This window comes from Schistocerca cancellata, chromosome 6 (assembly GCF_023864275.1).
Source record: "Schistocerca cancellata isolate TAMUIC-IGC-003103 chromosome 6, iqSchCanc2.1, whole genome shotgun sequence".
In the NCBI taxonomy this organism is placed as follows: domain Eukaryota; kingdom Metazoa; phylum Arthropoda; class Insecta; order Orthoptera; family Acrididae; genus Schistocerca; species Schistocerca cancellata.
In genome coordinates, this window is record NC_064631.1 from 425,063,136 (window position 1) to 425,076,709 (window position 13,574).

Below are 13,574 nucleotides of genomic sequence, written 5' to 3' on the forward strand. Positions count from 1 at the left end.
TTTCTGAATAATAAAACTGATTAGTTTTCAGTGATATTCCATTTACTGTCCATATATTTCAATATTCACAGTTTATAACAAGTTTTTGTGATTTAGCTGAGTCGTAGGTCAAACAGTACTTTTCTTTAGCATTATAATGGATATTAAATTATTATCCAGGAAAAAAAATCTTTCCTATTCATGAGCTTCAAACACATCTCAGTATAAATAAATAGCGTTCAATATTTTCCAAAATAATTCATTCCATAAACACTTTCATCTTCTTTTCCTAAGAGACAAAACTTTCTATTCTGGTATACTATAGACAGGTTACTGCCACATAAGTAATTTAACAAACACATTTCTGTAAGTGTGGTTGTCGGAGAACTTCATTGATACAGATCTCAGTAAGAACTGAACATCATCATTTCATTCATCATTTTGAAACAGTTTTGCATTGTTTAATTAACATAGGCCATAGTGCTTAAAGAAAACTTCTGACTTCATCATCTTTCACCAGCCGTTGGCTCTTTGATGTTCTAAGGAAAGCTTTGGGCATCTTCTTCTTTCACCAGCCATTGGCTGTTTGAAGTCTACATGCAGCAGTGTCAACATTTTGTACAATGTTGAAGATCCCTTCAGGTGCCACTTAGTTGCTGCATCCCTATAATAAAAAAAACAAATGCAGGCATTTGTAGATCTCAAAACAAATTAAGAGTACTTAAAATTAATAAACTCTATCGGATACCTACCATATGCCATTGCTGTGTTAACTGATACAGAAAAAGGCCTTCACAGTGTACTGTGGTATTTGAGCACCTGGGGCAATTTAAAATATTGCACCCCTCATAAGTTCTATAACAATTTATTTTCTAAACAGACAATTATAAAATCGAATTACTTCTCTGAGGTCATTAATATTTACTTACAGACTGCAATATTATACAGGTACTAAAACAACTATAACAAAAGGAAAACAGATTTTATTCTTCCAAATTGTTCAATTAAGCGGTTAACATTTACATTTATTATTCTTTCAATAGATAAAATTGCAAGGTTTCTTAATCTTTATTGGCTCATAATTGATCTCAGTATGTCTTCATTAGCTTTAATTTGGAAAAACTTCTTTCACAAGCAGCATTTGGCACAGTGATTCTACAAAAGTTCTTAGTAGCACAACTATGTTAATTAAACTCCCTTGTATCACCTACTTAGTTACCAAGCTTAGTAATTCTAAAGCTGTTCATGCAAAGTTGTACACTCCTGGATGATTTTCTTGAAATAAAGAAATGTGGCATTTCATTCTATGCCCTTTAGAAACATTCAGTTCGGAATATTTTTCACATAAAAGCTGAATGTTTTGAACCATGAATTAATCTCATTTTGTATCCAGTATTGTCCAAATTTGAAGGAAGGCAAATAGCTCATCAAGTATATTAATTTATAACATACATTTGTTTAAAAATTCTGATGTTAGTTTATCTACAGCCTCAAGGTATTCCCGACATGTTTCTTAAATTGAATTTAACCATAGAGTTGATACTTTTCTCACCCGACATATTCTTCCGTCTTCCAAGTCTTCTTTCTGTTGAAATATCAAATATATTGCATACCACCATGGTTCTCTCATCTGCTTTTGTGACGAGAGAATCACTTCTCACAAGATGGAGTCAGATCATTCACTTTTGAACACATTAATCAAGTCCAGGTCCTCTTCGCTGTAAGTATCTCTGAGTATCATTCACTTCTGCGAGCATTGGGCTTAAAAAGGGGAAAGGAAGGTTAGGTCATAATGCAAACCAACCAATTGCCTGTATCTCCTTTGGTTTCTGCAATGTCTTCTGATCCATCCCTTGAGGTTTACAAAGCTTTGATTATGCTTTCATTGAGCTCAGCAAGCACATGTACAGATTCATGTTTTGAACTCCATCTTGTGTCACAGAATCATTTCATGTTAATTGTAACACGTTATGAACATCCCACCTATTTGTAGAGCTCGAGAAAAATGTACACACATATTGCACAGTGCCAATAAAAGCCACTGATTTTGTTCCAACAATAGCTGCATATACTCTAGCAAGATTGAGCAAGTGATTGTTACATAGTGCGAACACTGTGTGGGTTTACATCCAAAGTACATCTCTGAACACACTAACGTGTCCAGCCATGGTCACAGCATTTTCCCATCCTTGTCTTTTTAGACCAACTGCTTGCAATTTGTCACAAATATGTTCTGTAATTTCATTAGCAGATTTACCATGTGATATAATGAATTACTTGAGTCATTTGGTTAGTATGCAGTATATCTGGTGTGCAATCAAACATGATGGAAAAATACCTAGCCTTAGAAATTTCTTGACCATCCGTATTCTGACATGATCATCAAGTAGTTTGATGGATTCATTTTGGCTTCGTTGAAAAGATGTGACATGACATAGTTATCTGTTTGCTGGACCTTGTGGTGGTGGTGGTGGTGGTGGTGGTGGTGGTGATCCACAACTGGATCGTATTTGCCAAGTAGTTTCAAAGTTTCAAGGAAATTTCCACAGTTATCACTTCCTCAAAGGTCTTTTGGAGTGACCATCAGAGGATAAGGATTGTTTCGCATTTCTGTAGTCGCATTTCAAGCTCTTTATATCTTTCAAATGTTTCAGCATGGTAACTTTTTCATGATGTAATAATCTGGGGTAAAGCTTTTTTCCTTTTTTAAAAAGCGTGTGGCTGTACAAACGAACTGCCCCCAATAAAGCGTGCAAGAATAGCAATATGAGGTCTGCAACAGTCGTACCTAGCCACCAGCAAGGTTGTACCACCTGAAGATGTCAGACAGTTGCTCCGAGGAAATGTTGCAGAATTTGCACAACGTGACCTGGCGACAAACCCGTGAAGACCATTTACAATATGAGGTCTGTTCAAAAAAATTCCAGAACATTCGTAATTTCGTGCCAATGGTGTGTTGGAGCAAAATGCGGTTGGCATCCCTGCATGTGCCTGTGTTTTAATTTATAACAGTCAGAAGTTTCATTGTTGTATATCTGTTACTTATTTTCCAGTGCTTTATTGAGTTTAACATTGTGTCGCACAGTTTGCGAATTTCAAAATGGCAGAGTTAGAGGAGTAATGTGTCTGCATCAAATTCTGCATGAAACTTGAGAAAACCTTTGCAGAGACACACCAAATGATGCAGAATACGCACGGTGATGAATGCTTAAGCCTTACTCAGTGTTACGAGTGTTCACACAATTTAAAAATGGCTGGATGAAAATTAAAGACAATCCTCATTCAGGACACTCTTTGACGTTTACTGACCACGCTTGTGTCAGGAATGTCCACGAAATTGTGTATGACAATCAAAGCCTAGTGTCCAAGAGATTGCAGAAGAATGTAACATTTCAGTAAGATCATGTCATGAAATCCTGACACAGCATCTTTGAATGCATCATATTGCTCCCAATCTGTGAAGAGCTTTTGGATCGTGCAAATGAGAAAAAGATGTTCCTTAAGAGAATCATAATTGGTGACGAGACATAGGTCTGTGGTTATGATGTTGAGACCATGGATCAATCGTCACAATGGATCGGGAAAGGTTCTCAGAGACAAAAAAAAAAGCTCGGCAGGCAGGTCCAATGTGAAAGCGATGCTGATAGTCTTCTTTGACTTTGAAAGATTACTTCAGCATGAATTTGTGCCACAGGGACAAACTGTTAATCAATGGGACTGTCGGGACACGTTGCAACACCTGCGAAATTGTGAGAAGGAAACGTGTTTGCTTCTACTGCAGAGAGTGAACACCTTATGGATTCTGGATTGTATGAACATGTAAGTTCTGGTGTACTTACAACTGGTGCTATCAGCAGTTGTGATAATAAATCTGTCAACACTTCCAGCTAGTTTAGCAAGCTATTCCTGTTCTGATACCATGAAAATTATACCCAGATGCCTTAAAATATATCTTACTGCAAACTGGGCAACCCAATTTAAGCTCCCGCGTCCGGCCATCCTGATTAAGGTTTTCCGTGATTTCCCTAAATCGCTCCAGGCAAATGCCGGGATGGTTCCTTTCAAAGGGCAAGGCCGACTTCCTTCCCCGTCCTTCCGTAATCCGATGAGACCGATGACCTCGCTGTCTGCTCTCCTTCCCCAAAACCAACCAACCCAATTTAAGCACACACAAATTCCTTTTCAAAAGTGTATTTTGCTGAGTAATAGTTTTAGCAAGTTTCCTATAGGAAAAAGTAGTCGTTATTTTGGATGGTTTTAACTCTTGAGTACCTCACGGGGGTATCCAAGTTACCCCAAGGAAATTCTTTATTTATAATTTATCAGATTTTGCAAATAATGGACTATATTTTTTTTGTATTTATCCATTGAAATGCCTATTAAGAGAAAAAGAAACATTATATTATAATGTCAGGTGATAGTCCAATCTCAGTAGCCAGAGACAGTGTGTAACAATTCATGTAGAATGTTACTGAACTTGAGTTTCTTCTGCCTGGTCCATTGATGAATGAATGGAAAATTTTCATGCTTCACAAAGTTTATTCACATTAATTGACATTCGAACTGCACACTCTTCATGTAAACAAAACAGAGACTGACTTCCCTGATCTCTTTGACTTCCAAAAGTAACTTTAAAACTGGACTCACAATACAACAACTCTACTAACTCTCAGCCTCGCTGCATTGATTTATATAGAATTTTAACAATAGCTTCCAAAATAAAGCATTATTAATTTTGTACAATTTTGATGTAACAATTAAAATTTACAAAACGTAAAGAAACTGATGTTACATAAGGTATAAAATACAATATTCAGTGACAATCTTTTATAGTAATATCTTTAGTTTTCCATAAGATAATCATTCTGAACTTGAGTTGCTGTATCCGATTAAATACATAGAACGTACAAATAATACCTCAAATTCTGGAAATTGAGAAACTGTGAGATGCAAACAGTTGGAGAGTTAATTAGGAATGTAATTACAAAGAATATTAATGACAGAGGAAGACATGAAAATAAATAACAAATGAAAATACATTGCTTGGTAATAACTTTTAAGCTGTTTGTCAAGATAGTGAGGTCTAAGGTTACTGGATTTTTAGATTGAAATGTTAATTAGAAGCTTTGGTATTTCATGCTAACATCTCTGCAGTCTCTAGTTATTTGTTTCTAAGGACTTATTACTTCAATTTCCTTGATTAGTTACTTAATTTAGTATATGTACTTAATTTTATCAATGACAACAATCCGCCAATAATTACGGCAACGCATGTCCTTCCAGAACATTCCACACGCCTTCGCAATGAATATCAAGTTTTTTTTTATCAAATAGGACAGAATGATGTATATAAAGACACTGAATTGTCTGATAACTATCTGGATGCATATAAAAAAGGTGGTATCGGGCATTGCATATGAGACCTGGGGGGGCTGTACCATTATAAGTGGCCATGTGTGTGTGAATTATGCTTGTGTGTGTGTGTGTGTGTGTGTGTGTGTGTGTGTGTGTGTGTGTTTTCTACTTTAGAAGCAGGCCTTCTGGCCAAAAGATCAAAAGTATAGCAATCTTTTTGTTGTGCATATCTGCGACTCATCTCCTCTATACAATGAGTAGCAATTTATGTTTTTAATAACACTGTTGTTATTCCATCCTGGATTTTGCTTTGTTTGATTTTCTCCACATGTGAGCCTAAAACATAGTATTAATAGAGCGCAGTGGTTATTTGTAGCACGGGGGATGATGCAGAACAGGTAGTGGGCAGACCTGTGACCCTCCGCTGCTACCATAAATTGAGGCAGTAAAGTTGTCTGTGTATTATTATTATTGTTAGTGAATTATCCTTCTTTCCAAGAAGGTTCTTTATGTTCTTTCGACCACTTTGGTCTGTACTGTTTTTGTTTTGATTGCTTTTATGTTTATTGTCCTTTCATTATTAAAATTTCATATATAATATTTTACTTAACAGCCGGCATGGAATAAACAGATGAGACAGACACAGCCGTACTACAGACCTCAGCCTCAGTCAGCATATGGGACTAGCAATTGTAAGTATCACTTACGATTTGATAACAGATAAAAACTATTAATGTGTTGCATAATTAGAATTCAATCTTTTGTCATTGATGTAACAAATTTAAAATGCCGTTAATTTGTACAATCTGTAATCCAAAATTTTGATGAGGATTGTAGTCATTTTGCTTACAGCTCTTAAAAATATTTTTTGTGATTGCTGTTTTGACATCTTGTCTTTTACAAGCTTGCTAAAACCTAACATTGTCACAACTTTAAATACAATGAAATTAAATGTAAAGTTACAATGTTAAAACTGAAAAAGTGAGTAGTATTTATGTGCATGTTAAAGCTCTTCTACTACATTGTCATGACATGTCACGTTTCCAGCAATCTGAGTGTATGTCGGTATAATTATACCTGCACTTCCACATACCATATTGCAAGCACAGAAACAACATTCTGCTTCCATAAGAATAAAACTTATATTCACAACACACACAGTAATAAATCACTCATGTAGCCAACTTATTGGTTGGATTATAACAACATTAAAATGACAAAGCTGTAAATACACAGATTGTGAGCTTAGAAATGCAAACAGAATATCTGGAGTTAGTGATATGGCTCCTAAGATTTATATCCAAAGTGGACGAATCAAGGAGTATATAGTAATGTAAAAGGAGTAATGTAAGTGAATGCAGTGTGTGTGTGTGTGTGTGTGTGTGTGTGTGTGTGATATATATATATTTTGCATTCACTGTTTTACTTACATTATTCCTTTCACATTACTGTAAACTCCTTGTTTCATCCACTTTGAAGTGACTTACCTGGTCATGGTGAACAAAACCTTAAAAACCACAAATGTAACAGGGACAAAAAACATTAATGTAAATGACAGGCAGAAGTCCACATGATTTTCTAATGTGAACACAAATAAGGTGTAAAAGCAGGTTATTATTTAGAAACAAGTATAGCATGACCAAGAATATGTGCCAAGATCAACAGTGCATAAAATTTCACCAGTATCTAAAATCACCATTACCATCTGGCAAGATGTTTTGGATGCAAACTAAGTATCTCCTATTTTAGAGTTCAGTCTGTTCATTTAAGATATGTTGTAGCTGGTTTCTAAACTTGGTATAAATTGTAATCCCATCTAAGTAATCAAGCGGTCTTCCTTTCCTGCTTCGGAGAGGAAATAGTGAAGAATCTTCAGTGTGATTCAACTTGGGTTTGATCGTCTGAAGATTGTTCCCAAATGGAGGTCTACAGTTGTCGTTGGGGTTAATGTGTTCACTAAATCTAATGGCAAAACTCCTACATGTTTATCGAAGCCCATTCATACTTTGGTATTCTGAAACTGTCTAGCTATTCTATCAGACACAGATGTGGTACTAGGTAAAGACATGTATAGTGTTTTAACCTCTTCTTCTAAGTCTGCCCCTGTAGCTCACTGGTCAAGGTGTCTGGCTGGTATGCCGAGGACCCATGTTTAATTCTTGATACTGCCATGGATTTTTTTTCTTGGTGGGAGGTCTGGAATGGGTTGAACTCAGTCTCACAATGCCAGTTGAGGAGTTACTTGAGTGAGACGTAGTGACTCCAAGGTTTACAAAGCCAACAACAGCCAGGAGAGCAGTGTGCTGACACCCAACTGTCCATACCCCATCCAGGTAACACGATTAGCAGAAGGTGGCATGGCAATCGGTCGAAGGGCCAGAGTGCTGAATCTTTGCTTTCCTTCCTTCTTTCTTTAATGTAAACTCATCAGATGGCCTGTTGCTGTGTAATTTTTTGGCAAATGTTTGTGATGGTTATAGCAAGAAGAACATTCCCATTTTCGTTTGTTTATTATTGACTTGGTGACATGGTTGATGTATTACAAATACAAAGGTTTCTCAGTTTATCGCTCATCATAGATCTCGCAGTCGTGTATAACTCGTCCGCCTTTCGCAGTACTTTGTGTAGTTCCAAAATACAACACGGTGTTACTGTTATGATTCCATATTAAATTTAACTATCTGTAACTGGCTGGTGGAGCCAGGTCACAGGCCAAAGAATGCAACTGGTCGTAGCATCTCAAATAAGACAATGACTAGTAAAACATTGTGGTTTCAACATCAATCTTTGTGCCAAGTACAGCTTTACATTATCATCGAGAGTATAATTGTTGTCATGTAACTATCTATGAGGTAACTGGTCTAGATGGTTCAGCTAAAAGGGAGTCACAGTGCTTCACAACAGTGCATGTATCGTATGTCACAACATTCATAGTGGACCAAAATTTTTGTTAAGACATTCTTCCCTATCTACTGTACTCGAGTAAGGACAGCACCCCCCATATATTTGGCATGTTTGCCACACCATACTCAGCCTTGACAGAAATTGGAAACCTTCAAGCAAGTGGCATATTTGGGTGGGTTTTTAAGAGTACAGTAGGAATGATATTGTAACAGCAGTGTCTTTACTGTCAAAGGCCAGTGGAAATTGCAGAGAAGTGTAACATGAACAGTTTTCAATGTTTCTGTATTCTGAGCTATTCACAAATTGTTATGTATTTCCTACTTTGTAACAAGATATTGTTTTTATTTGTAGATCCTTCGCAGCCTGGTTTTCAAAATAATGCGCCTGGAACATTAAACATGAGTTCTGGTTATATGTACAATACACAGCCACCAAATGAGAGGAGAGAGGTAAGTCTTCTTTCATTTTGGCAGTATTTTAAACTTCCCATTAACATTTCTTACTTTCCGTGTACTAGTAGAGAGTAGCTGAGTCAGTAGATTTCAGAGAGCTGTTGTTCATCAAATGAAACAAGTAATTAACTGTTGCAAAATTGACACCTTTATGAGGTAGTTGCTCCTGTGTTCACAATATAAAATGACGATGATGTAAAAGTGCTGTCTTTAAGAGAGAGAATTATTTTACCAGGTGAACTGTGTGGCTAATTTGTCATATTAACTATCCCTTCTATAACATTCCTACTGTTTTATATGTACCTTGAGGTAAAAATAAGTATTTAAGATTTGTACTAAATTTCAAATCTCTAAACCATAGAGAATGTGGCTAAATCACACTGATTACTCCATTTCATAATTTTGCTCAAAACTTACAGAGAGTCCATAGCACAATAGACCATTATAGAAATTAGATAGTAATGTTATGAGAAGGAAAGTTTCGACTCACCATATAGGGGAGATGTTGAGTCGCAGATAGGCACCTTCGTCAACACTAGACGCATATAAGTGCATGTGCCCCCCCCCCCCCCCCCCCCACACACACACACACACACACACACACACACACACACACACACACACACACACACACACACACACACACACGCGCGCGCGCGTGAGCGTGAATGCAACTCACACACACAACTGCAGAACTGCAGGCTTAGACAGCTGAAACCACACTGTGAGCAGCAGCACCAGTGTATGATGGGAGTGGTGACTAGGTGGGGGTAAGGAGGAGGCCGGGGCTGGGAGGGATAGTGTGGTGGCGGTGGTGATGGTGGACAGTGAACTGCTGCAGGTCAGACAAAGGGCGGGGGGGGGGGGGGTGGAAAAGGAGAGAAATGAAGTGTCAGCCACCCCCACAATACTATCCCTGCCCCAGCCTCCTCCTTACTCCCTCCCAGTCGCCACTCCCATCATGAACTGGTGCTGCTGCTCGCAGTGTGGTTTCAGTTGCCTGAGACTGCAGTCGTGTGGGTGAGTTGCGTATGCATGTGTGCGTGCGCGTGTCCAGTGTTGACAAGGGCCTTAATGGCTGAAAGCTTTGTGAGTGTCTCTTTTGTTGTGCCTAACTGTGGCTCAGTATCTCCTATGTATGGTGAGTAGCAACTTTCCTTCTCACAATATTGTTACATTCCATCCTGGATTTTCCATTGTTTGTAGAAATTAGTGTAGATATGAGTATGAATTACACTTTGTTTGGGTTTGTAGAGTTGAAAGAGCTTTAGACACAGTTCAAGCAGTTGATTCAGCTTCTGTTAGTGTATTCGAGAATATATTCCTCAAAGCAACAGCTACAATTTTATTTTGTCAGGATAGTGAGAAATTTTGGATTGAAAGAAGAGGTTGGCAAAGAGAATCCGAATCACCAAATCAATTCTTAGCCATTCCAGAGGAACTTTTCAGATCCTTTAACTGGGAAAATGAGGGAGGTGTATGTGTTAATGGACCATAATTGAATGAACTTTATTTTGTTGATAAGATTGTACTGTTTGCTTTTAGTGCAGATAAACTTCTACAACAAATGAAAAAAATTGTTGGTATTAGCGCATTGTGGTTTAACCAGCCTTTGCTTGGAGTGAACAAAATTGAGTATGGAGGTTTCAATGGAACAAAATTCTTTATTGTGGTAAGAGTGTCTTCTGAACAGATTGGCCAGGCAGTTATTTCTTAAGTTGAGTACGAATCTGAACATTTAACTCGTTGGTGAAATGTTCTGAACATACATATAACCCAGGAAGAAGCAAGTCAGAAAAATGATCATTGACACTTTATCCCAGAGTGACAGACATAATCACGGAACATAAGAACATGGAACATACAAAGTAATATAAAAATTCACAAGCCAAAGAACATACAGTACAAGAGAATGTAGAAACACATAGTGAAACACAGCTCCCCTAGCAGTTGCAGGGTTGTCACATGTTCTGGAAATCAAGGAATTTAAAATCTGTCAGTGAAATAACAGAAATATCAGACAATTTGGAAAAAATGAAAACTGGAAAAATCTTGTTTTTCTCTCAGTAGGTGAGATTTTTTTAAACTGAGATGTCGGGCATCCTCGCTGGCTGGACGCAGCTGAGTATGTGCGCCAGTTCCCTACTTCCTCATTCTTACTGCTTCTCCCCTTTGTACCACTCTCACTCCCCTCAGCTTGCAGTCAGTTCTTCCACCATTTCTCGCCACTAGCCTAGCAGCTGCCAACGAGAGGCATTAGGCATGAGAAGTGGTTTGTTTGGATCTGATTATCAGAGACTGTTGACACATTGGCTGGAGACGGCAGTCATGTGTGCACGAGTTGTGTCTGAGTGATTTTGTGTGAATGTGATTGTGTGTGTGTGTGTGTGTGCGCGCGCGCCCGCGCTCTCGTTTTCTGACAAAGGCTATGGCTGAAAATTTAGTTGTGAGAGTGTGATTGTCTTTTCTACATGTCTATAAGGCTCAGTGATCATCTTTATTGTGAGTTGCTACCTATCCTCATTAGTATTGATTCTCAGAGTATTTGCACAAGTTATCTGTTGCATAGATTGATCACCGCAGTCTTGTTTCATCAACATGGTGTCTGTGACATGTGAATACCTGGCCACATGAGTGGATTTCCACAATGGTCCAAAACCGTAGGCGGTTTCTGCGGTTTTATGTAATGGATCGGGTGTGCCGATATGAAGCCACTCGGTTCCCACTAATGTGCAAGCCATGCCCATCGGATCTAGTCTCACCGATCTGCCCGCAGGCCAGGTCTGATTGTGTGTGGCGTAATGTGGTGGATTTTCATGGTTTATCCAGGGATCCAGGACTGTGGTGCTTCTTGGCAGGCCAGAGGCCACGGGTGGTGGATTTCTGGAATTTCGAATGTCTCACCTCAAGTACATTGTGTAGTGTGGCGTTTTATATTCATTTTATTTATTCTAGTACATTTTGGCACTTCAAAAATAATTTATATATTGGAAAATAGGGACGATAAGAAGAAGAAAATTGTGGCAGTTGCTGGCAGTTTGTACTCTATGTGCTCATGTATTTCTCTAAAGAAAAATCACACAATAGCTGTAAAAGAAGAGACTTAACACAGTGAGTAATAACTGACAATAATGAACATAGTAGAACTAACATTTAATTGGTGGTCACATTTAGTGTTGGTTTAAACAACTCTTCCCTGCCTTATACACTTCTTTCAAGTGGCCTGCCTTTTACTGAAGTTATTTCAGAGATCATTAAAGGTATTTTAAACCTGTCTTCTGACTCCAAGGAAATGCGTATTTTTGTCACCAAATATCTCTCTTTTTTTATTGAAAAATGACAACAATGGTCTTAATGAAACACCTATACTATTTGGCTTGCTTTCTCAATCTAAAAACAGATCATTACAAAAGATGTTGATGTTTGTACTTAAGATTTTTGCTCACATTGTGGAGTTTTTGTCAACATACGTCTTTACTTATCCATGAGATATCAAAATTTGTCAGGGAAAAATGCTAAAACTTGTCTGGAAATCAGGGAAATAACAGGGAATTCCATTTGCGGAAACTTGTGACAAGGTTGTAGTCTCAGTGCTGCAGGTGGTGGCTCTTCTTTGAACACGTAAATAAGTTTGACGCAGTTAATGGTGACAAACACAGGCTTGCCGTTTAACACAATGTCTAAATTTTCTGTGCTTCATTGTAGGACATGGTACCGGTCACTGTATGGAGGTTGCAGTGGTGGGTTAAGACTGTCTGTTCAAAGCATAACTTGAGTGCTGCTTTCCAAGTTGCAGGACATGTAAGTGGCTGATATAATTGCCTGGAGGGTGTGGGGAGTCGTATGCATGTGATATGGTCTCTTAATTGTTGAAGGAAATCCAACTGATTTTGAGTTGGTAACTATAGTGAGCTGGCATCGACTGGTTCCCCAGGAAGAGACGCAGCTCTTCACTGTAGACTAAATAGCAGCCGAGGAGCCCAACACTTGCTTATAAGTTGTTTTTAGGCCTAGGAGAACTATCGGAAGGCTGGAAGTCCAGGGTGTACCACAGCACAAGAGTACTGCCTTTAGGGAATGGTGCCATCTCTCAACCATGCCGTTACTATCGGGCCAGTGGCTAGTAGTTATCCACTGACTAATGTGAGGGGATACTGCAGCGCTGGCATTGAAGGCATGTCTGCGTCCAGTCTCATTAATCCACCTCCATACATAGCCAGACAGCGTTGTGACACAGGATGAAAGGTGGGAAGGGCTCCAGAGTGGCCACTTTTGAAGGCTTATCATATCATCAGAAAGCTGATGGGAGAAAAAGGCGATTTCTCTTTGGGATATATCACAATATACGGTGGCATCTCCTCACGGAATGTCGACGAGTTGCAGTTGCAGTTCTGATGTGGCATCATTGTTGAATGTTGAAGCCCTTATTCCTCCTCTTAAGCATATGCCATCTCCAAAACGGCAATAGGGCTCACTACACTGCTGACCCCCCCCCCCCCCCCCCTACTCCCCCCCATGGGGCTCACCGCACTTTGGTGAGTATGTGCGTGGCGACCACGGGGCGCCAGCCCTCGCAGCACTGCTTCTCTTTCAATGCTGCTTCTCTCTTCTTCTGTCCTTTTCCCATAAATGAAAGTGGAATGAGGCTCCTGCCTGAATGTCTCTTCCTTTTGCACCTCGATATCTAGTAGTCTCATGTTTAGACGAAAACCAGACTTTTGCTACTGTTTACTCCTTTGTTACAGAGAAAGACGTGGATGGCATCACCAGCCCTGTGAAGTCATGCTCTCGTCTCCACATTGGTACCCTGCTTTTTGAAATTGATAGTGCTCTCCAGGCCCAGAAACTACTCAAAGCCCAAATTCTCCATGAATATCCTATAAA

General features: G+C 38.8%; 1 protein-coding gene across 3 annotated transcripts in view; it reads left to right on the forward strand.

Moving 5' to 3' along the window:
• LOC126191171 (uncharacterized) overlaps window positions 1-13,574 on the forward strand; it is a 101,159-nt gene that overhangs the window by 71,295 nt on the left and 16,290 nt on the right. For all 3 annotated transcript variants that reach the window (XM_049931945.1, XM_049931948.1, XM_049931946.1), the window contains 2 exons: window positions 5,948-6,026; window positions 8,590-8,687. In XM_049931945.1, the coding sequence (XP_049787902.1) occupies window positions 5,948-6,026; window positions 8,590-8,687 (177 nt within the window). The remainder of the gene's footprint in view (window positions 1-5,947; window positions 6,027-8,589; window positions 8,688-13,574) is intronic.